At 39.8% G+C, this 24,166-nt stretch overlaps 1 protein-coding gene across 1 annotated transcript in view; it reads right to left on the minus strand.

The window, feature by feature from the left end:
* Positions 1–24,166, minus strand: part of grin2ab (glutamate receptor, ionotropic, N-methyl D-aspartate 2A, b) — a 121,302-nt gene that overhangs the window by 81,177 nt on the left and 15,959 nt on the right. Inside the window, exons 3-4 of the mRNA XM_026171575.1 lie at positions 12,056–12,280; positions 11,804–11,962 (exon numbers count right to left, since the gene is read on the minus strand). Coding sequence (XP_026027360.1) covers positions 11,804–11,962; positions 12,056–12,280 — 384 coding nt within the window. The remainder of the gene's footprint in view (positions 1–11,803; positions 11,963–12,055; positions 12,281–24,166) is intronic.

The raw sequence follows: 24,166 nt of genomic DNA on the forward strand, positions 1-24,166 counted from the left end.
GCAGATTAAATGAAAAGCAACTTTTGCTAACGTGCTTATATCTACAAACGTCGACTTTTAAACAGGGACTGTTGTTATATGTCTTTCCCCCTTTTTTTTCTAGCATCTTTTTCCTTTTGTGATCAACATTTCACTAATAACTGTATTACTATAATAACAAAATCCATTTCATTGATGGTGGTGAAAAAAGAAAGAAAGAAAATCAAAAGATGCGTGTAAAGCACAGTTCACCAGAACTGAATAAGAGTATTATTTTTCTCCATGTTTTTGTTATCTTACTACTGTGCCTCAGTTGCCTTCTGCTTGAATTTGGATTTAATATCTCAAAGGAGGTCCAGTCAAGTAAAATTTATATGTTTTTTTTTTATCAATCGTGTACTTAGAGCAATGTTTTCTTTTTCTTTTCTTTTTATCTCTCCACAGAAATGGACGGCAAAAGCATGAATTCCCAGATTGATCTTTAACAAGTCTGTAAGGTCTTGCCAGTTTGTTGTAGGTTTCTTTAGGACAACCTACAGAAAATCAAACTTCATAAACAGAAAATTCAAGGACAAGGAAAGTGGAACGTGTACTAAAAGGTAAGAACAAAAGTAAGAGAGAACATCATTGTTCACAGATAAAAAGCACTCCAAGTTAAAAGGTAATGATGATGAAAGGGAGACGTGTCAAAGCTGAAGATGTGGTTACTGAGGGCAAAATTCTGATATTGTTTTAGATAGGTAGATACCACTGTCATACATACCATACTGTATGTATGACTTTTAAAGACTATATATAAAACAGCATCCATGCATTCTCTTCAACTTGTCTAATTGAGGGTTGCATGGAGGCTGGAGCCTATCCCAGCTTTCAGGGAAGGTACAACCTGTAACAACCATCAGATTTGCACCTACAGTCAATTTAGACTGACCCCATGCATATCTCTGAACAGCGGGAGGAAGCTGGAGAGAACATGCAAACTCCACACAGAAACCTATGGTCCTCTTGCTGGGACACAACAGTGGAAACCACCTCATCACCAGGGCGCCCATTTTAATACAACATGATGTTCATTCATAAGTTCATAAGTTATTGTCTCTACTGTAGACAAATAAGGCAATAAGGTAGGAACAGCTTTACTGTCACGTCCAATTTTAAAACTCTGGGTTGGAAGTAGCAAAAATGCTCAGCTCAAAGCTTTAGGACTGCAGAGCAGTGGGGTCATGTCAAGGTTACTTAACAACTTGACTTTACTTCACAAAAAGTTTTCAGTTTTTTACTGAAAAAGAAAAAAATGATGATGTCGATTAACGTTACACAAGAGCCGGGGGATCTTTGTGTTTTCACCAAATCCACTTTGTTACATTTAGTAAAAGATACATGGTATCTAAAAGATTGTGGTATATCATCCGTCACAACATTGATCCTGCACATTGACAAACGATTGAGTATGACTGAGATGCCAAAACATCCTTAACAAGCATTCATATTTGACAAGTTGCGAGTGAGACCGACCACAACTGATGATGGCAGTGAAGCTTTTACAAAATGGCAGAATTTGACACCCAGCAAATTAAAACAGTCTGTAATACTTTGAGGCTCTAATGAAAAAAGCATCAACAGAAAACAGCATGACGAGGAGACGCGCTTCAGCTCTTTTTCTTCTTGGAAATGGTGACCTCGCCACCCGACAGCCAAGTTCCAATATCCTGTTTAACACAATAGGGCATAGACCAGCTGCTTTTTTAAATCTTTCAAGTTTCAAATATATTTCTTCAACCCACAAACAATTTTGATGAATTTTAATGAAATATGCTACAAATGTGATGTTTTTTTGGTCTTTTTGTTTGGCTCTCATTTTCAGTTGTCCATTTTCTGATTTGTGTCAGTGCACATTTTGTGCTGTTCTATGTTCAACAATGGAAAAAAAGCCATAAAAATTTTGTTTCTATTTGAGTTAAGCACATAGGATCTTTAATTATACTGCGTAGTAAAAGTAACCCTGTTTTTTTTTTTATAAAAGAGAAACAGATTGGATATAAAGTATGAACATGCCAAAGGTGGCAACACACACACACAGTGTTAGATATTAAAGAGTTCTATAGGACCAAATATTAAGTGCATGTAGCACTTACTGGTACCTCTGAATGCACACGAGGTATTATTTTTATTGGTAACAGCTTTGATACACTTTATCATGTCAGCTGATGACAGCAAATGCTGCAACAGGAAATGACCTTAGATGAACTCAGTAAAGTTGATGTTTGAAGCAGTAAAATGCTGCCTAGTGATGAGCTGGCAGTGGCCACATATATTATTTCATCACCACTTTTAAGGGTAGGTGTGTAACATTAAAGCAATGATAGTCTTTGATGTGCTGCATCAGTTGGCAGATGTCTGGCTCCTCTGCAAACGGTGACTTCACTGTGCACTTAGGATAAGTCAAAGTCTGTTCGTCAGCTATGTCACATTCACAGACTTGATGAACAGAATATCAGCATAATGGGGGCTATTTCCAGGATAACCGTGATATGACCCACATTGTGGTATTGTTTAGTTTTAGTTTTAGTTTTTTTACTGCATTACCATAAGAAAGTGCCAAACAGAAACTGTAAACACATTTTTCCCCCTATGTGTTGACAAAACCGGAGTTTCCATTCACTAAACACATTTTTTAAAACAGTCTCCAAAGTGAATGACTCTAAAAACATCTCAGTGTAAAAGGAAAACTGAGGTTTTGGAAACAAAACAAATGAATTTCTGTACATAAAACTGAGAGACATTACTGTGAAATAGGCATGGGCACAATTCACCCACCGCAGATGGCTGCAACTCAGTCATATTTACACTCTGGGTGCTATAACATATATTTTATATTATACATATAGAATGTATGTATAATATAATCGTGTGTGACAGACAGTATTAGTCATGTGATAGACTGCTAACCTATCCAGGGTGTAACCTGCCTCTCGTCCTTTGATAACTGGACTAGCAACCCTGAACTGGATTAGCAGAAAAAATTGGATGGATGGATTCTTTAGAACTGTCTTCTGATTGGTTTGAATAGGAGGTGGGTGGGGCTTTCGTGAAAACAGCCAGGCAGGATCTTAAGGATATTCACTCTCTCTGATATCATAAAAAGCCAAGAGTATGAAAAATCCTGTCAGAAATTGAGCGAGCAGTATGAAGCCTGAACCTTTGGTTCACAGCAATTACATGTAAATACACCGGCCTCATTATTTCAGACTCTGGCCATGTTTAACAGTGTGTTTATTCCAGAAAATACTGAAGACCTCTTTTAATTTCTTTAACCTACATTTGAAATACACAGCATCTGCTTGCTGTGAATGTTGCTGCTTAGATGTTTGTCGACCAAAACAATAAGACAGAGAAGAGGCTTCCTATTTTTCAGGTATTTTAGTGTGGATAAAGACCTTTGCTAGTGTGGACATACTTCATATTTTTTTAATTAGTCATAATTGATTCACTATATTTGGAGAAAAAGACCTCAAATGTGGTTCACACTGCCAGTCGGTTGTGTCAAAGTGGTGCTCAGCCAAGCTCAAGGAACCAGGCATCAAACCCTGTGGAGCCAGAGAAGCACAGGAGCCAGGAAAACAGGACTAAATGATGTAGTCTGGTTTAGTCACCATTGCAACCATACTAACCGAGCTACTCTCTCTTTCCCTCCCTCCTCTTTTGAGGTTTTTTGTTATTTCTCTCACATACAGACCCACAAAGCCATCATCCAAGCATGCTTCACAGGCTTCAAGGCCAGCAAGACTTCCCAAATCCTTCTAACATGGCTGGCTGTTCTTCACACAACCTGAGCCTTCTGAGAATAACAACCACGGAAGTAAGAGTGGATAAAATGAAAAAACAGAAGAGAGAAGGATAAGGTGGCAGCACAAATGGAGATGTGTGGGAGAAGGGAAAAGCAGAGGAGGCTCAGAAAGAAACGTAGGACTGGAGGAGACAGGGAGATACGAAGGAAACAAATGGCAGAGAAAGGGAAAGAATTAGAGGTGAAAGCGTGGAAGAGCTCAGCGAGTGAATGACACAGTAATGTGTCTTCAGCAAGTGACAGCAGGTGAGGGGAGCAGGTGTTAAATATTAAAGAGTCGCAGCAGAGAACCTGGGCAAATGGCCCCTACTGATATGGGACATCCCAGGCTGGGACAGACGTGCACACCCACACACACACACATGCACACGCAGATACAGAGACACTAAGAGTAGCATCCGACCACAGTGGCAGAGCAAAGCAGAAAGAACATGCATGTTTAATTCACAACCCTCCATTTCAGCATGTTCCTGTTCCTACACACTGTGACCCTCTGCTCCCCCCTCCACACACACACACACACACATGTGAAAATAGAAAGTTTAAAGTCGAGATGAACAAGGCTGGCAGAGAATAAGCGAGCATATATGAGGCTGAGGTAAAGCCAACAACATGTCTTATTTCCCAAAGCAGTTTCTTTGAAATGGAAGCACAGCATTCCAAACTAATCCTGTTCCTCTCCCGGGCTTACACATACACTCTGTCCACATCCATTCCACGTTCCCTAACCATGTCTCTCTCCTAACTGCACAACATCAAACTTCCCACTGTTTATCCCCTGACACGCATTATGAGGGATGAGGAGGAGGCAGAGACTGGAAAAGAGAGAGAAAGACAGCTGGAAAGAGTGGACAGATCTCTAAGCTGTTTGTCTTTAATTAGGAGAAAAAAAGCATCTTGGTCTGCAGCTGGCAGAGGCTGATTTAACTCACTTAATTTCAGCCAAAATGTTGCTGTACAATAACAATGTAGGGTGATGGTGGATAAGGTTACTATCTAGAGGGCCAGTCTGTTACTAGTGTGCAACTGCAGAATAACCCTGAGGTATAAAGCTTCTTTTATAAGGTGTACCGCCAGGACTTATCAGAATTTCGGATAATAAAATTCTCAAAGCCACAAATATAGACAAAGACAAAATTACTGAACTGAGAACAAACAAACTGCCATACCTTTCATGTTTTTTACTGAACACACTGAGGAAAAAGTAAGCGAACAATTAAGGAAATGAGATTGGATGCGTAGGTTGCAGAGGTGCCTCTCTCTACAAAAAAAGGCAGACAAAATCTGGTTAAAGACAAAGTCTGCTTTTCTGAGGAAATATAGCTTTGTGTGAAGCATTCCTCGATGACAACAACTTTTAAAGGGGTTAGAAAATCTTTATAGAGACATATGAAGCTGGAAAGGCTGCAAAAGCTTCTTAAAAACCTAGCTGGTCATCAATCCACAAAGACAAGCTGTCAGCAAATGGAGGCAATTCTCCCTGGGAGTGGGCGTCCTGCAAAGATAACACCAAGAATACATTTTGAAATCCTGAAAGATTTGAAAAAGAACTCAAGGGTGACAAGAAAACACCAGCAAAAACTGTGTTCATGTATCATTGATGAGAAAAATCTGTATAAAAAAGATGTAATGGAATGGATAGCATGCAAACCACATTCAAAGTAGGTGTAGGTGTTAAAGAACACTTTGTTCTTTGGACAAAAATCCACAACACTATGATAAGGATGAAATTAACTGTACCCCGAAAACTTGTTCTAACTGTGAAGCATGGTGGAGTGAGCATCATGGTTGGGGGCTACTTTGGGTCCCAGATCCAGTGCAGTCTTTGGAGGAACAATCCACTCATTAATCCAATCTTAAGTCAGAAGCTGTATTTAAAGAGGACTGATGACAAGCAGTCCAAAATTCCTTTGTGCTTTGCAAGAAGCTACATGAAAGCCTGGTAGACGGTTCATTTAAATATGTGCTCACTTAAGCCATCTTGTTCCAGCAGCCCACTTCTCAGGGTGTAATTGTTCCTCAACACCTGACGTGGACCTTGCCAGGTGTGACGTCCGAGCCGGTATTGCTTCATATTTATGTCTCTTGCTCATGTTTGAGGGAGGCTTAGTTAGCATAGGGGGGGTCTAGCCTAGGGACCCTTACTGGATGTAGAAGTCCTGGTATGGAGTCAAACTCATAACTCCCGTTCCATATAGTCTTGCCACCAGAGATGGGCAGTAACGCGTTACTTGTAACGCATTACTGCGTTATCAGATTACAGTAATCTGATTACTTTTTTCAAGTAACGAGTAAAGTAAGGGATTACTATTGCAAAAACGGTAATTAGATTACCGTTACTTTCCCGTAGGAACGCTGCGTTACTGCGTTACTAAAACCGTGATTTTTTGCGAGAATGTCTCACGACAGTGACGTAAGCGAGTGCGCCGTTAGTGACAACAGCTGTGTGCAGATCAACAATGGATCACATATCGATTGTGGGAGAGAGTATGAGCGTGCAGCGTTTAAAGCGTGGAAGTACTGACCTTACTTTGAGTTTGATTCCATAAAAAGTGACAAAAACAGCGTCCATCGTTCGTGGGAAGAAAACTTCTTTTTACAGTGAAAAAAACCCCTAAACTTCCAAGCAAGCACCGAGTAGCTACGACGTAATGGGAAACTCACAGAGAAACTCGCGGATTCTTCAACTGACCACTGCGGCACACCTGCACCAGGGTAAACCTCCGCCTACCGCAGTCCTGCTTTACAGGTGAAAATAGAGCAACAGGACCGCTGAGTCTTTGACTTTATTTATTTTCTGCTGTGTTTTACTTGCATCTATTTGAAAGAGTGAGTGTAAACACAAAAAAGATTTTATCTTATGTGCTGGAATGTGCAGAAAATAGGTTTAAATGTTAAACTAATTTATTCAAGTCAGAGAATGTTGCATATAATTAAATTTTTGCTTGATGCATAAAGTTAAAAGATTAAAACTGATAAAACAAGTTTTAAAAAGAGACTTTTCCATTTGATTACATTTTGTATGATGGATTATGTAGAAAAAGTAGAATTGGGCTGAAAGATCTATCGCTTTATCACCTCTTCAGGTTGTAAATCTGTTTTAAAAAAGTAACTAAGTAATTAATTACTTTTGAAAATAAGTAATCAGTAAAGTAACGGGATTACTTTTTTGGGGAAGTAATCAGTAATTAGTTACTGATTACTTTTTTCAAGTAACTTGACCAACACTGCTTGCCACTACGCTATCCAGCTGCTTATTGAGCACAAGATCTATAGAGGCTGGGGTCTATCACACCAGGTGATAGATGTAGCAATACTGAATGATAGCAACATCAGGAAGAAGGACACGAAAAGCTGCAGAAGTACCAAGAGCTCAAAGAAGAGCTCGAGAAAATGTGGAGGGTAACAGTGGGGCCAGTGGTAGTCGGAGGGCTCGGTGCAGTGATCCCCAAGTTAGAATAGAATAGAATAGAATAGAATAGCCTTTATTGTCATTGTACAGAGTACAACGAAATTGGATTGCCACTCCCTTGGTGCAAGTTTCAATAATAAATATAAATGTAAAATATAAAAAGTACAAAAAAACAATCGTTAGTACTCAAACAATAGTATGTACAATATATACAGGATAGCAGCATTAATATAATGACAGTATGAATAGGCGAGTGAATCTAGTAGATCCCAGGAATAACATTCAAGATCTCTGTCCAGAAGAGCGCAGTCCTAGCAGCTAAGATACTGCGCAGGATACTCAAGCTCCCAGACCTCTTGTAGAGGACCCGAGCTTGAAGGATAGACCACCCGCAGTGGCGAGAGGGGAATAAAAAAAAAATTATATATATTTTTAAAATGTATAAAATATTAAAATGACGTCATTTTAACGTCATTTTAACGAGATTAACACTGACAGCACTAAAATATATATAAAACTAACAGGACCTCTGCCTTTCCCTTACAGTATAAATACCTCATTGTATTTTTGGTGACTTAGTAGAAGATGGTCAAAAATTATGAGTAATCACTTCAGAAATCCTGGTAATTCCAAAGGATTCATGAAAGATTCTTGAAATCCATAAATCTGACAGAACAATCCTGCGCATAAGTCTCCAAGCTTCCCTCATTCCAATCTACAAGATGCTGAACAAAAGATAATCCCTGTACATACATGCACTATCCAAGCCAACTGGATGTGGTCATGCACCGTTATGTTATTACAGTACTTTATTATACAGAAGCCTGCAAAACCAGAAAAATGTACACATACAACAACCTTTAAGACTTTGCTTAACTGTGAGATATGGTAACCTGCCAAGATATCTGAAAAATGTATACATTAAAAAGCAATATTGCTTTTTTTAAAGGTGGCTGGGGGCACGAATTTCAATTCCCTGATTTGCTTCTAAGACAAACATTGTGGAGTAAAAATGAGCATAATTATTATTTTTATGAAAGTTGACCAAAATCACTGATACTGATGGTTCTGATCAGTTTAAAAATGGCCCCCAAAGCTACATTCTCACTACTATGAAAAAAAAAAAAAAAAAACTGAGCCAAACTCAAATTGACAAAAAACCTACTTGAAATATATATATATATATAAATCCTCGTTTTAACACTTTTATTATTATTATTTTTTAAATAGAGAGTCATTGCCTTAAGTCACCTCACCCTGGTTCTTTATCAGTTTATATGGATCGCTGCAGTGCCCATCCCTGTTTATAGCTAATAAAAGTGACAACTGGAGAAAGCCTTTACTTGAAATGTGACACAATCATGACAGTTAAGTTGGCATTCTGGCAGCTTAACACTGCTTTAACACCAAGGATTTCACACTTGCACTGCCCACCTCTATGTATATCCATTATTTTAGAGCACAATTTTTTTTCTTCTGTATTTTCTTGGCATCATCCTCTTCCTTCTGTTTTTGCTCTCCATCTAAAGCATGCTGTCTAAACTGATACTGTGGCCAGCTAACATACCCAAGGTACCACAGGAGGATCCGCTCATTTTTCCACTCCTCTAGTACAAACTTGATTGGCACACTAACAGAGTGAAGTGTATGTATACGTGGTGACAGAGAGCACACGACTCGCTCAAGCTGCAAAAAAGCACAATGTTGTTTGTTAGTCCACAGTAATCAAGCTGAATTGTTACCAGCCCACTGGGATTTATTTCGATCCTCCAGATTATCGCTACACCACTGACAGCAGGTATGAAAGCAGTGGTCACACTGCCAAGAGATGTTTCACATAGCCAGACTTTTTTTTTTCTTCCTCCACAGCAAATCATGTTTGCTGGAGTTGGTTTGTTTTTATTTTTCAAAGTCTTCAGACCATTCCTGCTTAAATGTGTCTGATGTTGTGAGATTAATGGGAGCTAATAGAGCTGAAAAAAAAGTGCTGAAGGGGGTTATTGTGAAGCTGTCACGATCACAGAGGGAGCATCAAGTGCAAAGCATGTGTCAGCCTCACTGAGAGTCCTCGGCACCTCTGTAATTATTTTTAATAGGCGCCATCAGCAAATGCTGTAGCGCACCAGTATGTCTGACGCTCAGAAATATTATCAAAAGAATCAATCGGTTAATAAACAAATAAATGCCAGCTATATTTTACACCTAATCAAATAAAAATACCAAACTTTTGATTGTTTCTTAAATGTAATATTTTTTGTTGAATTTATGTATTTGTATCTATTTATTAAGATTCTGAACAGTAACAGTATCCATTCACAAATGTGTAAAGAGGCCTTTTACATAGCATATCTGCCTCCCAAAGAAAATAATAGTTATCTATGACTAGCCGCCACATCTTGTTATTATCATGCCATGTGCATTGTAGCAGTTTTTATGTGGCTCGCCTTATCTGCAAATATGCAATAAAAAACCTCTTATCTCAAAGAGGTGATCATGTCTCCCCTTTAAAATATACGCATCTCTTGTTAAAGGTACAGTGTGTAAAATATCACGACTACATGTCAGTGGACTGCAGATTACAGTCACCTGAGTCCTTCCAATTCAAGTGCATAATCCTAGCTATGGTGGCAACTCTGGTCGTTATTCATCTGTAGTGAGCACAGGCTGCTGGTTCACTGTTTACCTCCACTGTCAATATAACAAGTGTATTCACTCTGGAGGGCGTACGAGTCAGTGAGTCAGTAAAGCTCATGTCTGTGCAATGACAGCAATACTGAAGTGAGTTGTTGACGATATATCAATAGCTAATGAAAACCTATAGTCCCAATCGTGTCTACAGGAAGCTTTAACACGCACAAGGAAGTTCACTTGTGCCCTCTCATGTCCTTTCCCTACATTTCTGATCTGACAAGGTAGATGTGAACTCGAGCAACCGCATGTCTGAGAATTTTCGATGATCTGCTCATTCACTGTTCTTCCATACCTGCCTGCCAGTGGGATGGTTTTGCCCCAATTTAAACCAGGCATGGAGTCTTTGTTATTTACAGGTAAACCCTGCAGGAGCTGTTGTGGAGGAGCTGGTTAGTTACAGGCCATACACACTCACTTTTACACCTGGGAGCTGCCAGAAATGACCGCTCTCTTGTACTTTTGGCCACCGAGCTGTTCAATTAGAGCAGTCGGGGGCTAAGTACCCTGTTTAATGGAACATTAACGGCAGCGATTGAGAGCGAGAAAAGTTTCGTTTATTTATTTCCCCTATCGTTATAAACTCAGCGGGGAGTCCAAACTGCTGACCTTCACGTTACAACCACAGACCCCCTCACCTTCAAGCCAGTTCTGTCTCCTTTACCTCACTCCTCATTTCTGTTATCCTTCTTTCTTGTCTTTTTCTCTCGCACACGCTCGCGCACTGCATCCCCCGTCAAGGAGCACTTCAAAAGGCTGCTGTACTGCGGCAGTTATTGGTTCCTGTGTTTTGGCTGCTGTGCCCTGAGAGATTTAAAAGCTAAAGAACCAGTTGTGTTTGTCTGTCTGTCTGTCAGTCAGCGAGGTCTACAGAGCCAGCACCAGAGAGAGAATTCAGCTTAGAAAGCAATGTACATCCTTAACTTTGCACTGAGCACCGCACCAAAATAAACACACACACATACGCACACAAACACACACACACACACACACACACACACACACACACACACAAACACACAAATACCCGTTCTTAAAAGATATCTCCTCTTTTTTCTTTTAAAACTAGAAATCTGTTTTTTTGTTGTTTTGTCGTTTTTGTTTTTTCTTGCATCCACTGAGCACTAGACATGATACAGCTACATACAGCTCAGGATTTCTTTTTCTTGTTCTTTCTTTTGGTTTTCTTTGGGGGTGGGGGGTTAGGCTTTGCATAGCCCAGTTCTAGACAAAGCAGAAAATGCATTATTACATATTTAAACAATCCTCGATCATCTGCTAAAATAAAAATGATGTACCAGAGGATGCAGCGTGCTCCATGCAAAGGCGTCTTCTGACCTTACAAACACCTCACTTCTAAATGTGCACTTTGTAACCTTTTAAAAGCCTAATTAACATAAAATTACTTCGGGTGATAGCAGCCATCAATTCAGAGCAATTAAAATTCTGTTTAACTTTGACAGCAGCATTTCCACTTTCAACTTAAACAAACACTAATCTGATGGAGCTGTTGATAGCACACACATCATTCAGAAACCTCCCAGTGTATTATTTTCTCATCTAGAGCATTCATTTATAAGACAAACAACCTCAAAGAGGCATCCCCAAAGTAACTCACTGGAAGCAAATGATTTTTTTACTCATGTACCTACCAGCTGAGAACATGCAATTCACATGTGTAACGCATGGAGCTTAACATTTTTCATATTGGAAACCAAGTGGACTATATGGACTATATCAGTGCCACAAACATCTGGAAAACAAAACTTAATTGGGGTCCTTATTTTCACTTCCAAAAAACAAACACTGATGTATGCAAAGCAGTCCGCCTTGCATGTGTGTCCTCGAAATGGCCAACATTGCGTCAGGTCACTGACCTTGTCAGCCATAATCATAGAGGAGCCTCCGTGGACTCCCAGGACTGGAAGTTGAGTCTGAACGGACAGGAAGTCAAGGATCTGGGCAATGGCTTCCTGATCGGTGCCATCAGCAAACACGATGCCATGGAGACGAGTGCGAGAAAGAAGCTCACACACCTTGGGACAAAGTAAAACAAACTCTTGCATCAGTTTGTGGCAGGCGATGCATTCATGTGTGTAATGCTTGGTGAATGCCAATGCGTTTCTCACCTGTGTAATCACAGACTTTGGGTCTGTTTGGTTCATCTTCAGCGTGACCACGGAAACATCGAGCGCATCTTCGGGGCGCCGAGGTGGTCGGAGATCCTGGTCGATAACGGCGCGCGTCTGGCCCATGATCACGCCCACGCTGAGCCCTGGGGGCTTTTGGGATGCCACAGGCGCCATCATATGGGAAAGTAGGAGCAACATCCAGCCCACTACACCCATTATACCCTGTAAAACACAGACACACACACACATCAATACAAATAAGAACCAGTAACAGAACATTTTACTCCTGAAATGATGGCGGGGCTCATATACTGAGCCTGTAACAATATTTCTTTACCTTGACAAATTCTGCCTGTTATCAGCAGCATGTCACAGGTGCAGATGAGAGATGCAGCACCGTGCACTGTCAAGGTAAGAAAATACCTGTATATTCATATTTTATGAACATCTTAAATCTTAAAATAATAATCCTGGAGATCATAAAATCTATAGCCAAGACTTTTTAAGTAAAATAACCAACAAGTCACACAGTTTCCGCCACAAAAAGTGAAATCTTTACTATTTTAATGTAAAGAATGATTTTGAGTCATAAAAAAACAAGAACATGTTCAAATCTACAGTACTTTACTCCCTAATAGGCAGGATAAATTTTGGCAGTGTATTCACATGTCTTCAAAAGGCACAGAAGTGATATCAAAGCTTTCTCACAGACTGGGTTTTATTTATCTAAACACAGTGTGACTCAGATGCATTTAATGATTAATCTCAAGTGCAAAACCAAAGATTAGATGATAGGAAATGACTGCGACTAGAAGCCCATCATCCTCTTTTTGTCCTCTAGTGTTCAAAAATAACTTCTTTCAGTGTCAAAGTGGGCAACCGCATGGAGACCAGGGCTAAACCTAACTAACCGCTAATCGGCCTTCATGAGATGCCCCAAATCTCCCTTCCACTGTCTGCTTTTATTTGAACACAATCTATGCCTTCAGGCAGTATTCACAGCAAAGTGCCAGCTATTAACAGATAAAATAACCCCGAAATAAATAATCTGATTTTACCTCATTCCTGGGGTGGGGGATATGAGAGGAAACCAAAGTGCTAAAGGCCCACACAAGTGTCTGCATCAATCAGTAACATTTGCTGAGATGAAAATGCTCTTTAGCTCTATATCCTAACCAAATTCTAGTCTGAGACAAGCTCCTGCTCCCTGTTTCAGCTTACTCTGTATTACCTTCTTTTTTCTGTAATACGAGCAGATCTAAGAGAAGCAGATGAGTAGAGGAAATGCAGTGTGAAATGCCTTGGGCTGAATGAGAGCTAATGAAACCATGATGCAAATGCTACGTTGCATCTCAGCCAATTTCTTACACCGCCACAGTCCAGCAGAGCTGAAAAACACCCCAGGAGGAAACATCACGTCCACAAAATTAACCTACTGTCTTTTTATCTCTTCATTTTCCCCTCTCTTGGTTTTTAACTTTCCACCCATTTCTCCTAATCATCCGTATCTGTTCATTTTCTCTTAATGCACTCATGTTGTTTTTTCTTTTTATTTAATTTTTCCCAATCTGTCTTTCCAGCTGGGTTAGTATGTGTATCTGATCCATGTCATCTCACACCCGGTCTAATCAGGCCAGTTAGTGAAGGCAGTACTTTCCCAGCTTGCTCTCTCTGCCCTGGTGCCCACATACTAGCCCGGAGCTCCAGCAGCACTTAGCATACGCCGCTAAATCACACACCGCTACACTCCTGTCCCAGGGAATTAGTGTCAGCTCCAACCAATGGGACAAGATTACACTAACTTTCCCTGGAGTTAGCATCAGAGCTAACATAACTGGGAGTCAGAGTGTGCTGCACCGCAGTTTTCAAAACGGTCAACGTTTTGGGTCACTGAGTGCTCACGCTGTCTTGGAGGATTTGCATTTGTGCTTAAAATCACATCCTCTGACTCCTGTGATGTGTCATGAGGGATAACTGTTAGCATTCATGCTAATGTTGCCAGATGAGGGCCAAGCAAGATCTTAATGAAGTAAAATGTTCAGTGAGATAATTCTCTGCCAACAAAAATTGGTGTTCACTCTTTAAAAAAATGACTATGAAAAGGAATTTTTATTTTTTCCCCCAGTGGCTGATTTACTGCAGTGGAACAGACTGCAAGGAGCTTTTTCATTTGTGATTATTAAACATGCTTTCTAAATTGAACAAGTTTGCCTCCAAGCAGGAAATAAGCCTCGTCTAAAAGAACAAAAAATTTTGTTTTCGTAGCTGAACTTGAATCTAGATTTGTGAAAATGATGTATCTGTCAAAAATCGAGACAACACACCCAATGTTCGAGCAGGATCTCGCATTAACGGGCCCCTCAAGCCGCAGCTTCAGTGACAGTGAATCAGAGGATGTCTGCGTGCATGCTGTAACACAACCCAGAGTGATTTTCCTCGGATATAAGCACATTTTGTGGTTCAACAATGTTAGCCCCAACTCCTATTAAATAAAGCTCATGTGGGCGTAATTGCTTAAATCTATCAGTCCACAATTTCATCCTTTCATTCATCGCCAATGAAGCAGACCTACATAGTGCCTCTACATGACAACACAAATTATGCTCTTGGTTATACGGCTGTTTCCCCAAAATGCCTTAAAGTGGTATTCCACTCAATATCTCTCCTTAAACCTTCAGAGGCCTCTTGTAACAGATTAAGCTTAGTCAGTCACTGACGGAATTTAAGTGACAAAAGTCATTTGCACAAATATGCAAACAGTTTTTGGTGGAGATTCTCTTTTAGGCATCTGTCATACAAATCTGAATTGTGCGTGTGGAAATGCTGCTTCGTGTTAGAGTTGATCAAATTTGTCTTGCTATTTTTCTAACTAAGGATCTGCTGTCATATGCGTAAAGCTGACAGGCATTTATATAGCACCCTACTAACCTGACTAACCACTCAAATCTATCTATTCACACACATGAAACTCTCATCTATCACATTGACACGCTGATGGATCCATCAGGGCTATTTGGAATTCAGCATCGTGCTCAGAAACTGGAAGGGCCAGTGATCGAAACCCCTACCGCCGACCTCCTGATTAGCGCCCAGCCTTCTCTACCTCCTTAGGCACAACCTTCCTATGTCAAGTGTTCAGTGCAGTGTAAGAGCTCAACATTGTATTATACAGTCAGATTTCGAATATGGTCAAATCGGTGGTCAGCAACAATGCAGCTGCAGTGGAGAGCTTAGAGAGGGAGGAAGAAAATGAGTCCAATAACAAATCAGTAAAACAGGCCTCTTTAGTGCTCCTCTTCATCATGCTGTAGCAATAATATTGTTCTCAACGGTATTGGTACAGAAACACCTGGGAAATGTGTTGCCCTTTTCCTGAGAAAGCATGTAGCAGCGATCGCTATTAAATCTACTTTTGCTTAAGGGCGAGTTTCTTTAGCGAGAGAAAACGTTAAACTGCACATTAACGGGAGCACAAACGCAGGGTTTTTTGCATTATATCAAACCGGTAGGTTGTTCTCCGCACTCTCAGGGTTCAATAACTTAAAACATATTAGCATTTCTTTTGATATGCACAGCCCCGGTGGTAGCACAGGACAACAACTTCCAAACTAAAATATCTCACCACCCTCTTTCTAGTGTGAGTGATACATAAAAGCTTCTTTTTTTTATCATAAAAATATATATATATTTTCAGTTTGGTATGTTTATCCCTGTAATACCCGGTTCTAAAATATTAGTGTCAGGGCCAGATTTATGTGCATATTTGAACTGGCAATCTGCATGAAATTAGCGTCTGATTTTCTAAAGCAGAAGCTAATTATCAGTAACTGGGACTGTCTTTAGGTGCTTTCCGCCTGTAAACGAGATCTCCAAAGATGCACCTCAACAGTGAAACTAGGATGCAGAGGGGTGATAAATCAAGAAAGAAATCAAGCCTAGAAAAGCAAATAAAAATGTGCTGATACTGAAATAAAGGTCCCCCATTAAAGGAAGTTTTTAACTTTCCGAACCATTTACTGAGGTCTTGATTAAACGCTAAGTTAGAAAATTACTGGAGCATGTGAGGCAGGAGTCACTCGGAACATAAAATGTTTGGGGAAATAAAAGCCACGGCAGCTTAGATCAAGATCAACATCACAATCTCCACAGTGGCTTCGCTCGAATTAGCTCTGGTGTCAAGTTCAAGTTCAGCTTTAATGATCTCAGCTTTCCATCCTGCTACTCTGCACAACCTTCCTTTAACAGCTCATTTCAAATCTGAGACTCATCCTCCCAACGCTGACCCCTGACTATTGGGCGAGCCTTAATAAATGTACCAGAATGTGTAGTCGACCACAAAATGTGCACTCTCCCTCTGATGTCTGCGCAGTCCCTTAAATGCTAATTGCATTTGCATTAAGAAGAGAGGCACACAAGCTGGATGCACACAAGCTGCATCTCATACTGCGCTTCCAGGCCGATGCACCCGGTCGATAAATAACACGCACGCCAAAAAAACTTGCACTGATGTCGGCTTTCATACTTGCTTATGACTTGACGAGACTGGCAATGTTAGCAGCGTTGTCTTAAGAATCTGGCAGCCAGTGCATAATGCATACATATATGAGAAGGATGAAGAAAAAGGAGTCCGTGTCTCTGTTGAAGAGAGCAGTTCAGCGTTTGGAAAGATTATAGTGCACAGAAGTTAAAAGAAGAGTTGGCCACCCACCTTTATTGTTTCTAAGTTTTATTTGGCTGCAATACTACTGTGAGAAGCTAACCATGCTCGTCACATTACCAGCCAGTCTGTGCTAAACTGTGTCTCAGTTGGAAAAAACTTGCAGATGGCAGTGTGACGTCTTCAGGGGCATATTTCAGGAAAATGTTTTAAAAGGTGTGGAATCCTTGAAAAAGAAAAAAAACTCTGAGCTTGCCTTTTTATACACACATATATATACAGTATATATACAGTATATACACACACTGTATATACAGTATATATACAGTGTATGTATATATATATATATATATATATATATATATATATATATATATATACATACATATATATATATATGCATTAAATTCTACCTTTCAGAAGTAAGTTTGAATCAGTGTGAATCAGCAAATGTCTTGAGTCATTTACAGTCTTGTCTTTTAACTGAGCCAGTGAACTGTCACCCTAATATAGATTATTGAGTTTGGACACAGAGCGACTGTAGCCTGTGATGTTTACACAGACCTCGGCAAGGCAGAGACGCTAATGTGTGACTGATGGGAGCAGAACTGCACGAAGTCACCCAACATCTCGGGCACGCTGGCTGCTGTAAACATGTCAGACGTGGTGTGGAGTTGGTCTAATGCAGGTAAACAAGTGGCAAGCACTATCATTAGGTATCAATGTCAGATTTACAGAAAGGAAATGGCTGGAAGGGGTGAATATCGTTCAATGGATGTTTCTTCTTTTTTTCACTGCTGCACAGACAGTAAATAAATCAATGCGTGTGCATGTTTCTGATTTGTTAAGGACTCCTAAGAGACAATTTGTAGACAGACAGCTGAATTTAGCACCGTAAGACTGCAGTATTTGCCCATAATCTGCTTGTTTTCAGGTTCAAGTATCGTGAGAAACCTGAATGCTTAAAGAGAGAAAGTGTTTTTTGAATGAAATTTATAGCAAGGCGAGTAAATATTGAAACTAGGCACACACACACACACACACACACACACACACACACACACACACACACACACACACACACACACACACACACACACACACACTCTCAAACACTACACACTACATTTAATGGGTATGAAAAATGAGACTGACAGCTTAACATTCATCCGTCTGTCATTTAGCATTTAAATCAATTTTAGCTGATAAAAGTGATATTTTAAAAAAGTCACTAGAAATACAGCACTTGCAGCTGACATTCATGGCACTGAGCGCTTAATGGTGATGCTGGAATTATCTACATCAGATATGTCATTTTAATTGTGATAATATACATCAAAAGTATTTGATACTTTGCAGCTATGCCTTTCCTTTATGTAGGTTTTACCCCATCTGTTGGCAACCAATTAAATCTCTCCATTCATTTCAGACACAAAGAAGCAGATAAGTAAGAACCTACAGCCAGCGGCTAGTTGCTTTAGCTTAACATAAAGACTGCAAACAAAGGGAAACAGATGGCCAACATAAAGAGAAAATCTGCAGATATTACTGAATGAGTTAAATGGAACAAGAATCCGTCGGGTAACAGGAGCAAACCTATATTGTGGAGATCAGGATCAGACAGGAGGAGAATCAGTAGTTTGCCTTTTAATTACTTGGGCTGCATCCTCGACAATAACCTAGTAATGAGGTGCAGCTTAGCCTGCTTCCAGACCTTTTGAATCTCTGCCCACCTCTCAGATTTGTTCGGTCATTTATTAAAGGATGATTTTGTGCAGAATGATTAGCTGATTCTGCCAGTTGGAGGAAAAGCGCTGAGGTCAAGCTGCACCAAAAAGGAGATGATGCATTTCAGCCCGTTTATCCTCAAAGAGCAAGCAAGATAAATAACAGGTGGGTGAGATCAATGCGCCTCCAAGAACTGAAAGTCAGCATGCGGACATGGTGAATCAGCATATCAGTTTGTCAACTGGAAATGACACTGACGGGCTGGTGCTTCTAGTGGTGGGTCGTTTGCTTTAAAACGTGGAATCAGTTAATGCATTTCAAGAGTAATTATAAGCCAAACAACTCTAAGTGGTCCACACATCCACATGCAGCATCTTTTGTGAAAACAGAAAGGAAGAAGCAGTCGAACATTGTGCAGATTTTCAATAGAGCTGTTAATCAATGCTCTGGGCTCTTACAAAGACCTTAAAATGCAAACTTCAAGCAGCACAAAACAAACCAGTCAGCGTCACTGAATGCTCCGAGGCATGTTGGCAGCTCTCAGCTTCTTGGGCTTTCATCGGGGGACTGAGCATGTCATTTTCAATTAAAAACAGTCCTTATAGTACTTGTAAGTGCACCCAGCCAATTTTACAATTACTTCAACATATGAGGAGACTAGATAGTGCGTCCTAATAAATTTGAATGCAGTGTTAATGTGGTGTGGCTGGTCTTGTTTTAATTTTTTTGTACGTATGTTTGTATGTGTGTATATTCTGTGCAAAATGTTTTTACAGACACAAATCAGCAGACGCTACCATGAGAGCAGGTTTCAGGAGTTCGGCAGGTGTCAAGTCATTGTGTCTGTTTGTATGTGCACAGACACTGTCAACACAATGAAGTGCAAAACTTCATGGGTGTGTAGCTCCAAACAGCCCACTGAATTCAGGTGTGCTAGTCTGTGAAATTTCTTCCCTCCTAGATTTTCCACGACTAACTATAACTGGTTATATTGCAAAGTGGAAGGATCCACAGCAGCACAGACCACAAAGTGGCAGATTGCATAAAGTTAAAGTCCATAAAAAGTATGAAAAAGTCACCAACGCTCTGCTGAATAAATATCTGCAGACCTCCAAGCCTTCTCTGGTGTTAACATCAGCGCAATCACTGTGTGTCCCGGGAGCTTCATGGCATGTTTTTCCATGGCTGAGCAGCTCCTGTTAGTGTAATGTGTAGGTGTCCCAGTGCTTTTGTCCGTGTAGTATAGCTGTGTCCATCTTAATGAAGGTTCTTATTTTGCAGTTAAAGCAGCATGGAAGGGTTTCTGACATTATTGGTTAAGAGGAACTGAAAATTCTTCTTGTTCCTTTTTTAAATTAACATCATAGAAAAGTCAAACATCAAATCCACAAGCACGGATATAGTGCACCAGGTTGACCCACATGCTTTTAGGCTATTACAGAGGTTTGGTTTCAAATCTACGTTCATGTTTTCCCTGCTTTCCTGTCTTCTCTACACTGTTCAACCTCAATAAAGACTAAAAAGCCCCCCAAAAGACCAAGTCCACATTCAAGGGGAACCTGTACATTTAATCCAAGTATCTTCTGTCACTCACCACAGAATGTCTAACTTAGGGTCAGACATTATTATCTATAATGAAACGCCTTCTTGATTTTGTAACTGAGTATGGCTGTCGATAGCTCAGGTTCTTTGAGTTGAAGAATGAATGAGCGCAATCAGACTCCTTTCACATGGTCGTGTTTGAAGAACAGAAACATCTGAAGCAGGGGGGAAAATCTCATTTAACTTCATAGACTGCATGTACTCCAATTTCATCTTAAGTAGGCTGGACCATTACAGCTATTGCTTAATAACATGCATAAAAAAAGAGCTCCAACTTTCAGTGTTACAAAGTTTAACTACAGATTCAGTCCCTGAGATGTCTGAATTAAAAATTTATTTGGCTGCCACAGCTACCCATCACCTTCCTAGCAGATGCAGCTATGGTATAAGATAATCCTATGTGATTACATTATTTTTAAAAACACTTGATCTCTGACCTTGATCTTAAGGTCAAGGACACTGAGATTCCTTTGGTATCCAGTTGAAAATCCTGAGTGAGTTTTTCTCAAGTTAATTGTCAGTTGTTCACACCCCCTTCTTGGCAGCATGACAAAGAATGACAACAATGCCCCATCAGCTCCTTATGGCTGAGGGGTTAACAGTGTAATTGTAAGCATGATGCTGGTCTTATTTTTTCCATATTATAAAGAAATGCTGCTGTATGAAATCGGGCTAATCGGGTTTATACTGTTAGAAATAAAGAAAAACAGGACTTTATCCTGTAATTAAACAACACAATTTACCTGTGAATTCACAGAATTTTACAAATATTCTATTGTACATGGTGAAAAAGGCATGTTTTTGTTATCTAATTTAAACTAAGTTTATCTTTTTTAAAAAGCTGTCATTTTTACTAAGGCAGTCTCAGTGTTATGTCTTTGTCAGCAAGAAGACTGTAAAAACTGCTGAAATTACAATAAAAGGTCCACAATTTATGCTCTCTTATTTAAAATATTCAGGTTTTCCAAAGTCATTGAGTGGGCTGCATTGGACCCTTTGGTGAGATGGTTCTGACTTGTAGGGCTGTATGTTTGACACCCGATCTAAAGTAAAGCTGTCAGTAAAATCACACAGTCATTTATTCATAGAGAAATTTCATATTTTACAATCTTACATTTTATAAATCTCAGAGAAAATGGTCAGGAAAACAAATTAAACTAAAAATTACTGAATTAAATCAAAATCATCCCAGAACAAAAATAACACATTTAAGTGCACAGCACAACACTTAGATGACACGGCTTCACATTTCCACAGGTGCAGTGCATCACCTGTGAATAATCTTAATACATCTTTGCTTTCAAATTACACATTTCGATGTGATTCTCCTGACCTTCGATTGCCGCGGTTCATTTTTCCAGGGGTTGTCGTGCGTTTGCTAAAGTACGGCGTGTATCATTATCCACCCACCAGACACTAAATTGCAAAACAAAAATGTTTGCTGTCTTGATTTGATGGCAGAATATGGTGGAAAGAGCTTGTTTGAAATATCACACTTTTATTTGTTTAACATTGACACGAGTTCCAAGTGCCTTCCTGCTTGTCCTCGATAAAAACGGCTGCCTGCTGCCTGCTCCCCTCTAGACGCAGTCTTTTAACAGCCCAACAGCCTTATCCCACATCAAAATTTCAGTAACTCTGAGAAATGTGTGCTCATCTGTTAGGGGGGCAGACTTTCAGCCAATTCTTTTAGTCCTCTTTTTTTATGTCACTGTTGTATGTGCGGATATATGTGGTATATGTTAACTCTGCATGACTTCTGTCATTTATATTTCATTGCTGATAAATATGAAAAAACAAGCACAATGCCAAACACCAAAAAGGACATTCTGTCTAATTCATAAGGGGCCTGCACTTGTTCTCTTTGTTACTGTGTTTGTGGCTATGACTATATGCTGTGTGAGTTTGACTTTGAGGGCATTTGTGTTTCTGTGCAGCACCGTGTCAAGAAAGAGACAGGTAAGAAAGACGCAGCCCCTATGGAGGAGACTAAAAGGCAAAAGGTGAGACAAGATGAGGGAGGAAAGAAAGGGAAAATAAAGTTATTATGAAAGTGTGCCAAGGTGCAGAAATGTAGTCTTTGAGGCTCGATGCTGTCTGAGAGATGGAGAGAGGACTTATTATAAGGTAACATTAACTCTCATCTAGGATTCTGTATTTGGGATGCATGAAGTCTGACTGTGATTGTTTTGGTTTGTTTTTTTTAGTTCCAGAACTAATTAGTTTACATGTCAGAATTCTTTGCATATGTCTGAAGCAGCTGCCAGTCAAAGTTAATTAATTAAAATGGTCATGTAAAAAGTGTGTCTGACCCAAAATTGTAAGAACAGCAGGGTTACAAGAACACTGCGCAGCGTGCTGAGCTGGGACTGGCCCGCTCTTATGAATATACAATGAGATTTTTTCTAGATATCAATTATTGAAAAGGACCTGAAACATTAAAATGACACAGGACAGTTGTAGACAATCATTGCCTTGTTAGACAATCTGATGTAATGATGGAATAAATTCACGCTTTAATTTTTAACCAAAAAACGAACGTGCTCTCGTTTTCATGCATGACAAGTGCGCCAATCTCTTACACGATCCATTATTGATGAAAGCAAAGACATTTATTAATCCGCAGAATGCCGTAATGTCTAAAGAACATTACTCTGTACAAAGTTGAGAAAGTGACTGATTTCAGCAGAGCAGATTCATGCATGTAGAACGTTGTTTAGTGATTATCTGTGGACGAATGACAGAGCCGAGACACGTGTGTAATCAGTACCGTTGTAGAAGTATTTTTGCAAGATTAATCATAACCTAACAGGGTCAATGTAAATAAACTTAGTGTACAGGTAGGGCCTTGGTAAAGGTAGAAATCCCTACCTTGTGGTATGAATCTGACTCCCTATTCCTGAATTTCCAAACTTGAGAGCATTGACCTTGGCAGAACGTGCACTCTCCAATAGTTTTTCCAGTTATTTGATTTGGGGATAATTTGGGACTAACTTGGCAGGTGTGCGTATGTGCTGTAACGGCATTTAAAAATCAAAGGTTTTGTTTATCGCTACAAAACGATGAAAAATGATCCAGGCAGCTTGTACTTTTCACTTCCATGCCCCCGTCAGAGACACTCATCATGGTCTAAATGTGCTGCAAATTTTAAAAGCTCCAGGTCAGAATCACTTCTCTTTAAAAATCATGATAGTAATCTTATCAATATGAACCTGATCCAGTTCTTAGTTCCTCAATATCAAATACAGTGCTTAACAGAAACTGAATCAAAACAATATTTTTAATGCTAAAATATAATTATTTTTGTTATCAATTCATTTTCAAATGTTTTACAAAAACAGAAACCTTACGATCACATTGCATTTTTTAATTTACATTTCTAAAAAGAAAAATGTATTTTACTGGCTGAATGTTACGCTTAGTTGTTTTCTGACTTCTCGTAGGTCCAGTGTTTCCCCTCAATGGTTTGTGCAAAAATATGTTTCCTCCCTTGAGATGCTTTGCTCGGCCTTTACTGCTGCACACCTTCAGTAGCTGCTTGTTAACCTGACATCCATACATGGCAATGCCCTAACATTACTTCCACCATGTTTGACAGATGATGCATTATGCTTTGGATCATGAGCTGTTTGTTTCCTTCTCTGTGGTTTTCTCTTTTCATCATTCTGGTCTTGGTTTCATCTGTCCAAGGACATTTTTTCTGGGCAGGTTCACATCTCAACTGTTCTCACTGTTCGAAAACTTCTGGAGCGAACTGTGCCGAAGAAGCCACAGTACTTCTAATCAGAGCAGTAGTGGCCGTTTTCCCAAAATGTCACCATAAACACTGTAATACTTGCACAAGCTCTGAAAACAGATGGGAACGTGCTTCAGATTTGGCACTGGAAATCAGTTTGTGGCAGCTCAGACAGCGCGAAGGACGCTGCATAATGTCAACATCTATGGATGCATCCAAGGAAAAAAACTCAAACTCTAGCTTACTCTTTGGCAACAAACTCCAAGATTAAATTTTGCTTAAGAACACGAAGAGACATCTGATGAATGCATTCTTTGATCAGATATGACAAAGATAAATTAATTTTGCTGATGTGGAGTCCCACACGTTTGACGTGAACCTAATC

This window comes from Astatotilapia calliptera, chromosome 6 (assembly GCF_900246225.1).
Source record: "Astatotilapia calliptera chromosome 6, fAstCal1.2, whole genome shotgun sequence".
Lineage (NCBI taxonomy): Eukaryota > Metazoa > Chordata > Actinopteri > Cichliformes > Cichlidae > Astatotilapia > Astatotilapia calliptera.